The sequence below is a fragment of the Rhinolophus hipposideros genome, assembly GCF_964194185.1.
Source record: "Rhinolophus hipposideros genome assembly, chromosome: 6".
NCBI lineage: Eukaryota > Metazoa > Chordata > Mammalia > Chiroptera > Rhinolophidae > Rhinolophus > Rhinolophus hipposideros.
In genome coordinates this window covers 91,686,152-91,703,648 of record NC_138052.1, presented here as the reverse complement: position 1 = coordinate 91,703,648, position 17,497 = coordinate 91,686,152, and the positions used below count along the sequence as shown (strand labels likewise).

Below are 17,497 nucleotides of genomic sequence, written 5' to 3'. Positions count from 1 at the left end.
TTTCCTTCCGACTTCTCAGTAGGTTCTCTGGCTCCCTATTTCTAGTCCTCACGTTCTAAGGTACTTTTTCTATCAATTATGGTGGCTGGTATTATTCCTCACAAACGAACTGCCAGAAAGCAAATCCTGTCTTTGACTAATTAATAATGGTAAGTACATGTTAAGTTTTCTGGACTCTCATCTTGTAAAGAATGAGAATCAGCTTTTGGGGATTACTCAGATCTTTTCTAAGGCAAAGGGAGTTAATTTTTAATAATGAATAAAACGTGGCTGTGCCGAAATAGATTTTGCCATAGCAAACTTATTTGTTCTTTAGAAATAAGGTATATTATAAGCTAATGTAGACAAGGCACAATACCAACAAGTAGTAACAGAAAATAGTCTCAAACTGTCCTTGTAGAAACTCCCAAGTCATGGGTACAGACAGTGAAAAATTAAGGTGTAAAATAGATGTGAACTTGCACAATCTTTTAACGAACTGACTGAATGCCTTCTTAGTTCAATCTAAAAGAACAAGATTTTTTTCACATTTTTAAGGTCATCAACTTGAGTAATTTTTTTCCTTCCTCAAACGGAGGAATGTCCTAACTGGAAGCTCACATTTAGACAGCTGGTGAGCCTCAAAACAGAATATCTCTTTTATTGAGTTTCCAGTCAGGCAGAATTAAGAGTAATCTTCATATATGCATAAGGATAGTCTCATTGTCACGTTTTTAGTAGTAAAATCTATAAACAAATGTTCTTTGAAAGGAACAGCCATATAATGAAATCTTGGAGCCATTAAAATAATGAATTGGGGCTGGATGTGATAATACAGAAAGATAACCAAGTTTAAAAAGAATCCATTTTCAAAATTGCAGGTCTAAAATAAGGGAGGACAGTGAGAAGCATGTACATGTATACAGAGATCTATATGATTAATGATAACATTTCTGAAAGGCTATACAGGAACTATATTCCTCTGGGATATGGGAATGAAGTCACAGGAAGGAGACACTCAGTTTATTGCATATTGCAGTTTTTAAAAATCATAAGCATGTATTATTTTATAACATCATAAAGACGCTTAAAGCCTTTTAAAAACCTGAGTCAACCCACAGCCATCTACCCATCTACGAAACACTGACGACGTAACCTCAGCTTACAATCCTTTGCTGCCTTTTACTTAATGGTCATTTAATCAAAATTAGAAGGCTCCTGGGTGGTTTCCCCAAGTCCCTCTGCTCAAGATGGAGGGAAAATGTTGAGGATTTAAATGTTACTCTATTGCTTAAACTGTAACTTGGGTAACATCTACTGATGCCAGAGAACCAATTAAAAACCCAATGGGCATTGTAATCACCAACTGAAATATTTTATTTAGAATCGCCTTCCCTTTACACAAAAGCCTGAATCACAACATCCTATTGTCATTAAACTCTTCAGCCCTGTGAGTTGAACGAGGTTTCAAAAACATATTTAAATATGTTGAATTCTTAACTATTGGCATAAAATTAGCAGAATACACAGACATTAGGTTTGAAAGAAAATCCATTCTTGGCATTAGTCCTCACTGGAAAGTATCATAAATTGAAATCTTACAGGGCTGACTCCAAAATCAGAGTAAGAGACATAAGAACCCTTTTCTGTCTACTCAGGACTATCCAATTCAATGGCCTTAAATTCACTTGAACGTTTGAGGCTAAGAAAGCTGGGAGTGGTAGGTAGGGGAGTGGCCGGCAATCTTCAGAGCACACACTCCCTTAATACTATTGAAAATCCAAGTTTTTAAAACACAGTCATGATCAAACAAAACTGCAGGCAGAATTCAGAGCCCATACCATGATGTACAACCCGATGTTAGCACCATAACTGGACCTTTTAAAACCAGGCTTCACAATACTTAGGTCACTCCAGATGAAATACCTCAGTGCCCAGTGCACATCTAGAAATGAATTAGTGCCCACATCTTTCTGAACATAAAACAAAAGGCTCTTCAGATATTGGATACAATCATCAAATAACCCACAAACGAATGAGCTGTGAAATTATGTCAGTACTGTGCTGGAGAGCTGCTGGCAAATCACCTTTCTCAAACTCCAAGTTTATTATCAGATTGGTAGGTGAAATCAACCATGGTGAGTGTTTACACTACACAAATCAGTAAACATTACAAAACAGGGCACTTTTTCCTGAGAGAAAAAGCTATCAAACATTCACCAGCAAAACACTGAATTACATCCTGGTTAGATATTCATTTGTCCAAATACACCACATAAAAATTTTAATTAATGACATTCTAATGCTTTAAAATATAGAGAAAAACGTAACTAATGAGGATGAATTCAATATAACATGCTAATATACATTTTAACAACAGCATCTTTGAGAAAGTAAATTTCAAAACTGTCTAGGGCACAAACTGTCAATAAAGCCAGAATGTTTCACAAAATAGGAGTCATTGTAATACTTCAGATGTCTCTTTAGTTTAAAACAAGCTCCACTAATTACCCCATCGATTTACTTGTAAAGTTTAAATAAAATCCTAAAGAATAAACTTATACTGATTTCATCAAATTATAAATGGAACCCAAAGTAAATGATTAAGTTTTATTAGGTATACAGGATATACAAACTCTCTTGGAATTTCCAAGATTTTAAAAAAAATGTACATACACATAAATGTGACAGCATTTTAATTCAACAATAAAATACTTCACCTCCTCCCCCCCAGCAAAAGCTGTCACTGGCTTAACCTCTCTATGCCTTGCTTCTTTCACCCTTAGCAGGTGACTGTATAATACATGAAAAGCATTTAGCAAGTTTGATACATGGAAAGGGCTTAATAAACCACACCCCATAAAGCCACATGACTTTGAAGTTGTTGCTTTTTAAAAAGACGTTATCTTCATAATGGCTCCCGAGAGAGTGAAAGTCTGAGAGTGCCAGTGGAGGCGGAAGATGAGGCCGTCGTTCTAAGCAGGAGTTCATCACAGAAGCACAAACGCAGGGACAGAGGATGGTTTATAGAGTGTGGTGACCACTTATCTCACGACCTTTAAGAAGTCACTATGTCTTCAAAAGACTTTCAAAACATTTTAAGGGAGAAGCAATGGCAAGCATTCTGTTTAAAAATGAACAAAGCGTAAAAAGCCTTTGGGGGAAAATACCATCCTTTAATTGTACTAGCCGACTTCCAGGAGGGTAGTGATTTTTGTTAGAGGAATACACTTTTCATTAAAACACACGAGCGTGTGCATGCACACACACACACACACGCAAACTTCAGCAAGCTGTGCTATTAAAATTTTAAAATAGCTATCTGACAGTCACCCAAAACAATTACACCATTTCCATAATAGTAAATGATTAAAAAATAAACACCAATAACCATGAATCAGAACTTGTTATATCCTTTTTAAAGGAGATACTCACCAGAAAACATGTTAACGTTGGCGATTTCGACTGGAATTTCAATTTTTCCCACCAAGCAAACAAAAACACTTAGAAGTTCAGGGAGTATATAGTACGTTTACCTTATAACTAGACACTGTTGTTCCAGAAACATACAAACTTAAAGCAAAGTGCAGTGGTTCTCAGTGTGGTCTGAGGACCCATGAGGGTCTCCCAAACCCAAGGCCAACATTATGTCTGTAATGCTACTAAAATGCCGTATCTGGTGATTCCTGATTTCCTAAGTACACAGGGGAGTTTTCCAGGCTCCACCTGTCTGCCACGTGATGTCCAAAGACTTGCAATGAGGATCCAACTGCTTCTCTTGAGCCAGATATAAAAGAGATGTGTAAAATGTAAAATAATGTCCTTCTCATTGTTTTTGGTAACACTTTAATCAAAAATAGTATTTGTTAACATGTAATGGATTTATTGTTATATTTAAATATTGTTATATTTAAATGACTCAGTATTAATTTCTAATACAGTAAATTCTGATCAACACAAGTTACATAAACGAAAGCTCTTTGGGCATCATCAATGATTTTTAAGAGCTATGGTCCCGAGACCAAAATGTTCTGGCACTGCTTGGTGCAGTGGAAGCAGCCAGTATTCTCTCCATTTTGCCAATTTATAGGAACTGCAACAAAGAGTGTGTATGTTGGGGGCAGGTGCAACTCAGATTCTTCAAATTCAAAGAAGGAATTATTTTAAAGAAGAAAGTGATTATGTAATCTCTATTTTCACAAAAATAAAAAATGCCTTTAAACTTCATCAACAAAGTTCACCACCCTAAAAGAAAAGAAATATTTTCTTTCCTGAGTAAAGATGGAACAGGAGAGATGATGTGCTTCAACCAGTAAGCCAGGAAACATGAAGGTCTTCAGCCTTGTCCCCTTCGAGAATTTTCTCTCCTTCAGTACTCAACACAATTCTGATGGTCTATATAAAACCAGAAGCAAATCTGAATATGAAAGTCTAACAGAAGTTGATTTAAACCCACTTTAAAGCTGGATCGCTTCTTATATTAAGTATTGTGATTTTATAAGCACTTGTTTCAACTAAGTCAGTAAGTTCCCATTTAGTTACAAACTTCAAAATTTACCCAGAAAAAAATAGTCTTTAAAATTATTTTGATAACAGCTGTTTAATTTACTTATTTCTTAAATGGAAAGCCTGTTAGATTACTGGGGTAATGGCCTACAATGATATATTAGAACTCTGTACATATGAATTGATTGGGACCCAATACAATCTAATACATAGAAATTCAAGGACATTTAAGTTTTCCTTCCATGAAAAAGGGGTTGGAGGAAGACCCCAAAAATGTAGAGACATTTCAAGTATACACCAACACACACCAAGACCTTTGCAGCATTCATTTAATTCTAAAAGAAGAGGCATACTGCTCAGAAAAGGGGCAGAGATTTCCCAGTCTTCTTGCTTATCAAAATGGTTCAGATACACCGCACATTCAGCTAGATATGCAATGGACAGCAATGTTTTAACAAGTCTAAAATGTAAAATGCTACATAGATTTTAATACAGTATGATAACTCATGTAGTCACCATTGAAAAAGGTATTCAACATGAATAAAATGTTTGAGGAAACTACTGTTCACCTCTTTTAATACCAAAGCTTTTAAAAAAATTTCCAATCATTGTAAGATAAAACTTTACAAACATGTATTACATATTTGTGTATGTGATTTCACCTTTCCTTGATGAGAGTCATAGGAATAGACAATTATCAGATGATCATGCAATACAGTGGTGTCCTCTAGGCTGGGCTGGCTGTCCCTAAACTAAATGGTCTTCAACAATATGTGCTCTTCATAGTTTTTTCTATCTCCTTCCTTTCAAGACACCACTTCTGAACTGCTAATATGCTATGGGGCTGGAAAATCAAATAATCAGAAAAGGCGTTGTTGTAACTTATGTAGGATGCTCAAAGGCATTAAAAAGAAAAAAACTATTCCAAGTTTCTCTGTTACATCTGTTTTGATGAGATTGCCAGATTATCTCTGGATGAATGAGGCATTACTATACATAAACATTTAAACAAGTTCATTTGAATATTAACAAAAAGATATAACTAAACATTAGTATCGTTGTCTTTTAAACAAAGTATTCTATAACTTTAAGGTAACACTGGGTTCCAGTTTCTTTGCCCCCAGAAATGAACATAAACAAATGTCCTATTAATATTATCAGTTTGTCCAAAGGGGGGGAAAAAACTGAGGTGCAATCATGTCACAGTTAATGCATGTCTGCTTCCAATACATTCAAAGACAATATTTTTTAAATCAATATTTAAAATAGGCCTTTTGCAGTCTGAGAATTCAAGATACTTTTAAAAATTTGTAAATACACATACATGCAAATTCTTCATATATACAAATTTCACAAAATTAAGAAGTTGCAAAGAAATTAGAAGGATTACGGTGAATCTGACAAGCTACATTTAAATGCTTTACCACTGACATATTCCTGAATATAGCAGTCATAGTAGTTTTAATACATTTTCTACATGGCCTTTTTATAAAATTTTCTCTTTTAGACATAAAAGTTAGTCACTAGAAGTCTTCTGAAATTCTAATTTAAGAATTCGAGATGTTCTCAATTCACTACTCATATTTAAGGCCACTTTGGTAAAGGCATTGCAGCAAGAACACAAAAACAGTCGTATATTTTCTAATATTTATTTTTTCACCTGCAAACTGTAGCAAAACATGATCAGCTTTATTACGCAGACAGGTAACCTTCTACATTTTTGAAGAATTTCGGCATGTATAAATAGAAGAGCTCTTTAGAAAGGAAAAATTCAAGAACGAATAAAACCTTCCAATTTTGACTTTGTAACTTTCCAGTAGCAATAGTTAAAATGATTTTAGGTCATTCATTCCAAGATATATGACAGCACCTTAAAAGAGGCTGATCTATTTCCTCAGTAACATTTTTCACATAACAATGTGTTAAAAGTTACAAATACTGATATGCACAAATAGCTAATTTCTAAGAAAAATATGTACAGTACTGCAGCATAATGAATGTGGGATCTGCAATAACTTAATATTAGCCAATTTTTAATATACATGATACTGCTACCTTTTTCTGCCAATTCACAGGATAAAAGTTGTTACTGGAGCCTTCTGTTTTGCACATATTACCTGGTGTTTAATACACAATGCAGGCTTTTTAAAGACTTCTCTTGTGTTTAAAGCTAAGATCAGTGAAACAAGACAACAGTGCAAGAGGCGGAGAGATGTAATGTGACCACGTAAAAGTTCGTTCCAGTAAAATATCTATATAAGGCTATAAGAAAGGATTGGTTGATGAGCTTCCTGTTGGAAATTGTCCCGTCGGTGCACCAGTCTAAAGTAAAACATAAGACAAAATGTTATAAACAGACAAATAATGGTGTGTGTGGAAAAGATGAAAATATTAAACAGTACTTAGATTAGGATTAATTGTTGGTAATCAAATTTATTCATTATAATTATTAACAGCATACTATAATAAAACTATTAGGTGTCAGGCACTGTGTTGTGCCTTTTATACCCATTATTTCAGATAATCCTCAAAATAGATTCTAAAAAGGACTTGGTGCTTAAAAAAATGCTTTTATAATTCCAACTAAATCTGACTCCAAGATGGCTTTTCACAATGTCCTAAGTCTACAGCCTCAAGGAGAGTGTTACTTTGACAAGAAAGCAAACAAGTTTCATGTTATAAAACAGCTTATTTATTGTCAATGCTGATTTATAACTGATTAATGTGGTTTCTTTTTTTTTAAGTCAAAAAAGTATAATGGTTGCCTCAATTTGCAATTTTACATCTTAACAGAATACCGAACAGCATCTAAGAGTCACATCCTGTTTTTCCTAATTGGAAAATAACATACAACTTATAAAGTGCTTAAAATCGCATCCCACTCACCATAAAAGGATTACTAGATACTCCAGCAGCTGCAACTTGACCAAAAGGGGTTACCACTGGCTTTGTTTGTCCAAATGCTGCAAAACCTGCACCTTGTTAAAACAGAACCACCAATTATAACCCACACCTTTGAGAGACAACCTGATGTTTATAAAGCCTCATACTGCATTTCAGAGAAAGTCCTACCACAGCAACAATAAAATATCAATGTTAAATTGTTAGGCATCATGCTCTTTCAAATACCAGAGACAAATTTCCTGCGGCATTTCTTTTTTAAAAGAGCTTTTATACAGCTCTCCAGAAATGGTTAGCTCCAATTTGTCTCAGTTACGTCAACCGCTGACATGCAAAGGATTTAATTAGTAGATGAGCTTGTGACTATCTAAGAAGAGTTCTCCTTACAACCACCCAAAAGTTTCTATGTAGACATCCCAGTATTTCTTAAGAAACGTTTCATCATTATGGGTCTGCCATGGACCCTATTTCCAAATTTTTCTCTAACCACTGGTTTTCAAAAAGAAAATAATGTAATTGTAATTCAAGAATAACCTTCAAATCTATGGTATTCAAACTTTAGCCATGAGCAAGCTGGGTTAAAAAAATAATAATAAAGTGGTGTCTAGTGAATCTTCCTAAAAATAAGTAACAAATTCTAACCATAATATAGTTACCTAGTTAGAAAACTAGTCTACGTCACAACAAAAAAGAAAAAAACACCCACCAAAAAAAAAAAAAACACCTTACATGAAATGGCGCACAAATACTGTTTCCCTGAAAATAAGATCTAGCTGGACAATCAGCTCTAATGCGTCTTTTGGAGCAAAAATTAATATAAGACCAGGTACAATATAATATAGTATGGTATGCTACAGTGTTAATATAATATAATATAATATAACATAATATAACATAATGTAACATAACACCGGATCTTATATTAATTTTTGCTCCAAAAGACACATCAGAGCTGATTGTCCAGCTAGGTCTTATTTTCGGGGAAATATGGTAGTTTTCTGATGTAACACAAGAACACTCTAGGTTTATAAAGTTGCCTTTTAAAAATCAGGAAATGTATTCGAACATAGAAAATAAGAAAGACACTGGAGATTCTGAGAAAGAAGGAGTACTCTTTAGTCTCTGATTTCTCCTAAATCTGTAACCTGGTCACAAAACTTGACTACTTCAATCAATTTTCTGAGGCCTGAATCACCAAAGGCGGTTTTACTATACAAATGTTTATGTAGTAAACATTCAGTAGACAATGTTATAGCAGCATTTTTTAGATTTTTGTCCAAACACGTAACATAAGCACATATAAACAATACCTAAGGGGACTTGCGGCCAGCCACATGTTAGCTCTTACCATTGGGCTGTTGCGAAAAAGCTGTCTGTTGAGGGAAAGCGGCTTGGGCTGGGAAGGCAGGCTGCTGGAAGCTGCCACTGAAGCTGGTGGGAAGACTGTAGGGAGCAGGGGAGCCGAACCCCGTGGGCATGCTCATGGACGCAGTGCCAAAGGTGGCAGCTGATGGGAGAGAAGAAGGCCTGATCACTCACATACAAAAGTACATTTTGTTTCCATATTCAACATTAGAGACACCAAAAATATTAAGAGGTACATTAAAGGTATTTTAAATTCCAAAACTCAAAAAACAAACAAACCATAAACAAAAAAAAGAATCCAAAACACAACAAAGTTACTATTAATAGTAAGTTTACTATACAGTGTAACAATCTATGAAATTGTGTTTTCCTAAAACCCAATGACCAGAATAAGACTAACAAAGCTACCAAGTGAAATCACAAGACTTTTCAAAGTAATTATATAAAGTTCAAGTGTGAACAGCAGCCTACTTTTAAAGCCCATCATCATGCAATTCACATGTATACTAGTATACATTTTTGGTTTTAGTTTTGCTATATAGAGTAAAATAGTCAAAAACTTAATTTTATCTACTGAATTATCTGCTATAACGTAATTTGTGCATTCCTGGGGAAAAAATTTTTTAAAACCTCTGCAAAATAGCTCACTAAAAATAACAAGACTTACAGGAGAAATACATAGGGTTAGAGGCAGGCCACACAAAAACTATGCAGCTTTGTAATGAGAGCGGGGGAGGAGGGTTTAATAAAAACACAACACAATTAAAAGGATATGTTACACTCCTAATAAATCAATTCCAAAGGAAATACATGGATTCTCACATTCCTTTTTTGGGGGGAAGGTAAACAAGAGTGGTTTGGATAAAAGCTTTAAGGAAGGTTAGCACTGCTGAGTTACAGAAATGAGGGCAAAATACACAAAGACTGAAACGCAAGTGCAGTAAGCAACCTCAGAAGAGACACTGCACAACCCCTACCCCCTCACGGCATGCCACGTCCAACCACCATCACTCCTTGGAATAGAGCCTTCACAGGTTGGGGAAATCTGCTGTGAACTCGCAATGTGCTATGTTGCTACCATTCCCCCGTTTATGAATTACTTATGACCTAATCTGCATTACAGAAACACATGTAGTAGCAGAACGGTATATTACGTATTGCTAGAGAAGATTAAAAACACTCCAACTACGTGTTTTAAGGTCCCAATGAAATAAGAGCCAATGATACTTACATAGTGAAATATTGTTAGTGTGATGCTATCAAAATCATAATTCACTTAATTTCTTGATTTAAAAAAATTACCAACTTAACTGATTTAAAAGCACAGAAAAAAAATACTAAAAGTTACATCACGTAATTATCTTATTTTTCTTAAAAAACCGTAAAGACGTGTTATAGATGTTGTCCCAAGTTATCCTTATAATCCTAATGTATATTACAATGAACCTCATGAACCTAATTAGAATGGCAAAATTTTTCAAATTACTTTTTTATTACTGAGGAGAAAAAAGGGAAACAAGCCACTGAGAAGCAAGTGAATTAAAGAATAATAAGCACACTGCAAGGGTAACAGGAGGGTTTCATAACAGACAATGATGCACTGACATGACTAAAAAGCAAAACTTGGATACAGTTAAGCAAAACCAAACTCCATGGAACAATGTGGTAAAATAGTTTCACATATCAAAAAGGTGTCACTGTTATGAATTCAAATTCAAGAAAAATAATCGGAAAAGCTATTGACATTCTAATGTGACCATGGAGGTGAGCAACAATGCTTTTCAGCATTGAAACATAAATCACTGCAAAAGATTTTCATTTAACTTTAAATATAACATAATCCCGATGCCACACATTCATGCCCCTCCTTTTTAAAACACAGAAAAAGCTTAATTCCACATGCAGGGGTCCAGAACACTAGCAGAAGCTTCCACAAGCAGGTAGACAAACTGCCACATAAATCTAGACACAGTGTGGCCACCTACCAAAATGAGCGTGAGGAAACACTTGAGAATGCATTGCTCCAGAGAGGCCTTATGGAAAGCCGTAAAGAGACCAATGTCAATTAACTTATGGTAACTATTGTCAAAATAAAAGTAAACTTATTTCATTAAGAAGTTCTAAAATTAGAATGGACTGTTACAAAGTGGGTAGCATAAGAATACATTATAAAACATATCCACAGTCTTTATATTTCGACTATATTCATGGTCTAATTTACAGTTTGGAATAATGGGGAGATTCGAATAATAAATACCAAATGAAGTAACATTTATGAAATCTGTTTTTAATAATAAAGATTAACATTTTCTTCCATGTGAAGATACAACCATATCCATAAAAAGACTGCAGGCCTCATGACTTACACCCAAAAATGCTCTTCATAGGGTCATCTAAAATAATCTATCATCTATCTTCAGCATCTAAAAAGTCAGATCTTGGAGAGAGCACCTAAATAATCCTTGATTGTTTTATTTACAACTCGGCACATTAACAAGAAATATATAATGATAACTCAAGTGAACTAATTAAGTATTATGAGGGGGAAATTAATCAATGTCATTCATGAGAAAGGTAGAGGCACCTCCAGTTTCAAATATAATGACTGAAAAGAGAGAGAAGAAAAATGCATCTGGTGCCATTCTTACCCACCTGGCACGACTGAGGGGTTACATATAAATAAATGTCATTAATAGAAAACAAATATAGATAACCGTTTTATGTTGTTTAACTATCTCAAGGGAAATTATCTCATTTCTAAAATACATATATGTCCACGCATTTTAAATCGGCATATTTAACCAATTAAATTTGAGGAAGCAAAGCGACTGAGGGATTGGAGTAGTTCTGAGTCAAGGTTCTGTCATTTTCTAACTACAGGAAATGACTTAACTTTTATAAACTTCAGTTTTATCATTTGCAAATGGGAGGTGAAGGGACAGAAATAATAGAACCTACTTACGGAGTTGCTGTGAATATTAAACGTAACAATTAATTTAAAAAGTGCTGTAAATATTCAATGAATATGTTTTTCCTGCTACAGTAACTTAAAAAAATGACCATTTTCTGTATTATGTTCTGAATTCAAAATAGGATTGAGGGAGAAGGGTTCTGTGATAAACAAATTTGGTCACTTTATGTTTCTCTCTTTTCTTAAGAGCATATTAAAGGCTGAGAAGTCCTGCATTAATAATATTGGTTAAATTTTGTTTATCCTACTAGCATTTCCCAAATGTGTTTGGGCATAGAAGCCTTTTCCAGAGTACTAGAAACATCTCAGGAGACATGTTCTACAAAATACACTTGGCAAAAACTTGTAGTCATCAGTAACTGTTAACGAATAATAATCACTACACCTTGGTCTGCAAAAGTGATGCCTTCCTAAGTTCTTGTTTCAGGCAGCTATAAAAACATTTTTAGACTCTTTTTAACAGCTTTTAGAGATATAAACCATGTATCACACAATTTGTCCACTTAACGTGTAGACTTCAATGTATTTTAATATATTCACAGGATTGTACAACCATCATCACAATCTAATTTTAGAATATTTTCATTCCCCCTAAAAGAAATGCCATAGCTTTTAGTTGTCACTCTGCATTTTGCCCCACCTACTTTGTCTCTATAGATTTGCCCATTCTGGATATATCATGTAAATGGTTTCATGTTATGAAATTTTGTGACTAGCTTTTCATTTAGCCTAATGTTTTCAAGGCTCATCATTGTTGTATGTAGTATGTATCAGTAGTTCAATTTCATTTATTATCAAACAAATTCTAACTTTACTATATGGATATACCACATTTAGTCTATCCATTCAGTAGTTGACGGACATTTTGGGGTTGTTTCTACTTTTTGGCCATTATGAATAATGCTACTATGAACATTGATGTACAAGTTTTTGTGTAGATATATGTTTTCATTTCTCTTGGGTATATTCCTATCAGTAGAATTGCTAGGTCATACGGTAACTCTGTTTAACTTTTTGAAAAACTATAAAACTATTTTCAAAAGGAGTTATATATACCATTTTACAGTCCTACCCACATTATCAGGTTTGTAATTTGCTCAATGCTTATTATTGTCTCTTTTTTATTACAACCACCTTAGTGGGTATAAAGTGGTATCTCCCTGCTATTTTGGTTGGTATTTCCCTAATGACTAAAGATATTCATCATCTTTTCATGTGGTCATCGGCCATCTATACATTTTTGAAGTAATGTCTATTCAAATCCTTTGTTCACTTTTGAACTGAGCAAAGACACTTTAATATTAAGTTGTAAGAATATTTTTTATGTTCTGGATAAACAAGTCCCTTATCAAATACATGATTTGCAAATATTTTCTCTAGACTGCTCTAAGTTTAATTTTTTTGGGGTGTTACTTACTGTCTCTACTGGCTGCTAAAACTGCCGACTGCAGATTATTACTACGTTTGGGATGTCCAAATATTTTTCCCCCTTCTTCTGCCTCCTCCCCCCACTCTGGTTCAAGCCGTTGTGTCTCAGTCTAGTTGTGTAGGACACAACTCCCTGGCCCAGGCTGGTGTTATATGAGCCTTGCGCTCCCCCGGGCTGAGGTCATCGATCGCTACTCATCAGTCGGCCGCTCACAGCAGCGCCTGGAAGTCGGGGGTCGCCACGATGGCTCACAGTAGCCTGTGGCAGCACACAGCAGCCCACGGCAGCATTCAACAGCTCACACGGACGACCTCCGGCTGCTCACAGGAGCCCAGCTCCAGGGAGAGTCATTGTTCACAATCTTAGCTGTAGAAGGCGCAGTTCACTGGCCCGTGTGGGAATTGAACGGGCGACCTCGGCATTAGGAACACGGCGCTCCAACCACCTGAGCCACCGGGCCGGTCCCGGGATGTCCAAATATTAAGAGTAATTGAGGGTAAGACCGTAAAGAGAGTAAATCACTTCCTCTGTAAACACGTCCTACACAATCAATGCAGCTTTCTATAAAAGTTTTTTTTTCCCCTTTGCGTTTCCTTAACCATGCCTGTTCCATTTTTGTATTAATTCTCACTTCCAGAATACTCATGTACTAGACAGATGAGGTGGGCCTACTGAATATCTAGCATAAAAAAGGAATAGCACATAATGTTGATTTGTATGTGTTTCACCAAAACAAAACTAAATTATAAATATGGAGGCTATTATCCTTTACTGGAATGGAAATATTGCTGGTTTAAAGAGTTCTGGATACTAAGATTAGGCATTAATTTTGAACTGTTAAGGCAAATCCATCAATTTGGCTCCCACTTAAGTAATAAAACGAGGTTGGACTGATGTTTCTATGATTCTTTCAGCTCTACATTTCTATTAGTCTATCTCCTTGAGGAAAAAAATCTTGAAAATCATTCATTCATTCACTAAAATGAGTACTAGGAAATAAAGCCTATGCGTTCACATTTCTAAGAGAATTTCCTAATAATTGAAAACTATACTGACTCTATTAATTAGATTTAAGGGATCAAAGGCTCTGGGGGGAAATGCTAAATATTAAAGAATCCTAAAATAAAAAAAGGTCTTAGGGCAGACTGGCTGATTTCTTAATGAAGATCTCTATGTTAACATCAAGTTAAAGCCTCAAAGCTTTGTAAACGCAAGAAAAAAAATTAAAATGTGTATTTGAAGAATGAAAACCTTTCAAAATTTCACATGGAGCTTTTATGCAATACCCTCTTCCATCAAAAGCTACCTCAAATGGAATTAACAATAGCAATATATTTGAGAACAAACACTATTTCCTAAAGAATATTAAGGTTGATGGTATAAAACATTGGAAATTCCTAAACATAGTGTATTTGCCAAAGCATTGTTTGTACTTCAGCTTCAATAGAAACATACATATTTAAACATTTCCTTTGATTTAGTCAATTCAATAATGTAATAAAGATGATCAATGTGATAAATTCAAAATGATTTATAATGGAAAAAATATTTTACCCTGACATAAAATTTGGGGACATAGATTTACCTTTCAATAAATTTTGCTTAGATTAATATTAAAATTACTTTATGTCATCTGAACATATACTGCACATTTTATATTCTTTTACATCCCATGTAGAACCTTAACTTTAAAGAAGTTTCATACTCTAAATAAAATACACACAAAAAAGCCCTTAATCCTAATGACAGAACCAATTCAGAGGTACAGTCATAAAAAGGAAAATAAGGGGAAAGATTTACCAAGTATATACAATAATGCAAAAACCATGCACCAATTCTCATAACAACCCTGCCAGTCAGAAAATATTGTTCACATTCTATAGAAAAGATAACAATAAATCTCAGAGAAGTTAGATCAACAGACCCTCAGTCAAGGTATAATGTGACTTCCCATTCTTCAGTTGTTAAATGGGGTCATAATAACTATAAACATCACAACAGCATCTTGCAAATTAACATTAAACAGTCCAACACACACACACACACACACACACACACACACCCCACCCCCGCAAATAAATACTAAAACAGGGTTTAGAGACAATTCTGGATGTACCCCAAACCTACTCACTTAACTTTTCTGAGCCTGAGTTCCCTCAGCTGTCAGAGTGATTAAAACATTTACTTGATGAGACTTATGACACAAAACCCCTGTGTCACGACCTTTTACAAGTTCATTCCACCAAGTTGAAATATATCAAAAGACAGACGTATTACATATATCACAACTGATGAATAGTATAAATATTTTTGTCCAAAACACAATAGATATTTAAACACTTAGGTAGGCCAGAATTAAAACATTTTTAAAAAAATAAATTGTGTGAAATTCAACTAATTAAGCATTATTATATAAGATACCAACAAATGATGACTGGAGACATTTACGCGAAAAGGGAAGTTATAATTCAAACTCCCAATACCACAATTCTTAATCTTGCCAATGACAAAGAGATTTGTTAATAATTACTAATTGTTAATGGTACACGTTTAACTGTAATGTTACAAGCACCTTACTCTCTCAAAATTTCACATCAACATATGCTATAATTGGACTTAGGCTATGGTTCTAAAATTACTGCAACACATACACAAAAACAAAGCCGACCAACTCTCGACTTAATGGGGATCGAGCCATACCACGTGCCCGTGCTGACACTCCGAGGTACTGGCAAACAGCTCTGGTGTTCAGGGTGGTAAGATAAAAGTCAAAAAGATACAATGCAAGAAAGATAGGACTGGGTTACAGCATGAAACAAAAAAAGGGGAAAGATAAAGACAATTAAGAAAAAAAGTTATCGAAAGAGAAAATACTCAAATATTATACCCAAAATTAAAACTCCTACAATTTTTTAAATGTTAATGTCCTAAAAGAGATATATACCTGATTATTATCAATTCATGTAACAAAGTCCATTCATCCCCTGCAATCTCATGTCAAGAGATAAAAACACGAACACAAAAACTTCTCATAAATTTTTACTATTAAGATTGAATGTGTTATAACCAGCAATTCTGAAACCAGACCACTGAGTAAGTCAGAATCACTATGTTCAAGTACCATCTCCGTCAGAAACTGGCTGTGTGTGGCTCCAGGAAGTCTCGTCTCCATGTCTGGGCTTCCTCATCTGAGAACTGAAAGCTCTGACTGCGGAGTGGTGGGCACTAGATAACTCCTACAGTCCTTCTCAAATATTAAATTCTGGGATATTATAAACTTTCAGCTAGCATTTCTCCTACAAACTCCCATTCACATCAGTAAGAAACCTTATTTTCTAATCTTTTTCACATTTTTTTTGGGGGGGAGGAATAAATACCTTTTCCAAAGCTCGCTGTTCTGTACTCTGTCTTTACTTCTTACCTGTTGCTCCTCTGGCATTGGTCTGAAATGGATTTGTAGAAGATGCCACAGAAGGACCACCAGCAGCAACAAATGGATTTGTGGAAGGAGTAGCTTTAAAAAATTATAAGATACACTGTAAAATCCTAACACATTCGTATTAAATTATTTAAAATATTTGTTCATATATTTATGAAGATAGAAAACTAGAGCTTTCTCATAATAGATTGTTGCTCTGTCTTCTGGTAGACCTAGGTAATACTATATAATACACATGTGGGCTCTTTACAAAAACCAATGGACAAGGTCAGACAATTAAGGTCGCGAACTTGTTGCAATGATACTGCTAACCTTTTCTTGATACCAGAGGGATTATTCATCATGAATTTGTACCAACAGGACAAACAGTTAACCAAGTTTACTATTTGCAAGTGCTGAAAAGGCTGCATGAAAAAGTTAGACGACCTGAACTTTTCACCAACAATTCATGGCTCTTGCGTGTTATCACAACAATGTACCAGCTTCCACGGAACTGTCTGTGAGGAAGTTTTTAGCCAGTAAACAAAGAACTGTATTGGAACACCCTCCCCACTCACCTGATCTGATGCCCAATGACTTCTTTCTTTACCCGAAGATAAAGGAAATATTGAAAGGAAGACATTTTGATGACATTCAGGACATGGAAGGGTAATACAACAGCTCTAATGGCCATTCCAGAAAGAGTTCCAAAATTGCTTTGAAGGGTGGACTAGGCACTGAGGTCGGTGCATTGCTTCCCAAGGGCAGTGCTTCAAAGGTGACCGCAGCGGTATTCAGCAATGAGGTATGTATGTAGCGCTTTTTCTAGGATGAGTTCATGAACTTAATTGTCTGACCTTGTTTACATTAGTCCTCCCTTATCCATAGTTCCTCTTTCCGAGGTTTCAGTTACCAATAATCAACAGGA

General features: G+C 35.1%; 1 protein-coding gene across 17 annotated transcripts in view; it reads right to left on the bottom strand.

Annotated features, from left to right (window-relative positions):
* Positions 1 to 3,816: 3,816 nt before the first annotated feature.
* The window catches only part of AGFG1 (ArfGAP with FG repeats 1), a 70,983-nt gene continuing 57,302 nt past the window's right edge, over positions 3,817 to 17,497 (bottom strand). For 6 of the 17 annotated variants that reach the window (XM_081051339.1, XM_081051330.1, XM_081051344.1 and 3 more), the window contains 5 exons: positions 16,573 to 16,665; positions 10,737 to 10,784; positions 8,735 to 8,893; positions 7,372 to 7,463; positions 4,568 to 6,807 (listed from right to left, as the gene is read on the bottom strand). In XM_081051339.1, coding sequence (XP_080907465.1) covers positions 6,748 to 6,807; positions 7,372 to 7,463; positions 8,735 to 8,893; positions 10,737 to 10,784; positions 16,573 to 16,665 — 452 coding nt within the window. In that variant the 3' untranslated portion in view covers positions 4,568 to 6,747. Of the gene's footprint in view, positions 6,808 to 7,371; positions 7,464 to 8,734; positions 8,894 to 10,736; positions 10,785 to 16,572; positions 16,666 to 17,497 lie in introns of all 17 variants that reach the window. The other 11 variants (XM_081051341.1, XM_081051346.1, XM_081051345.1 and 8 more) reach the window with 3 other exon arrangements.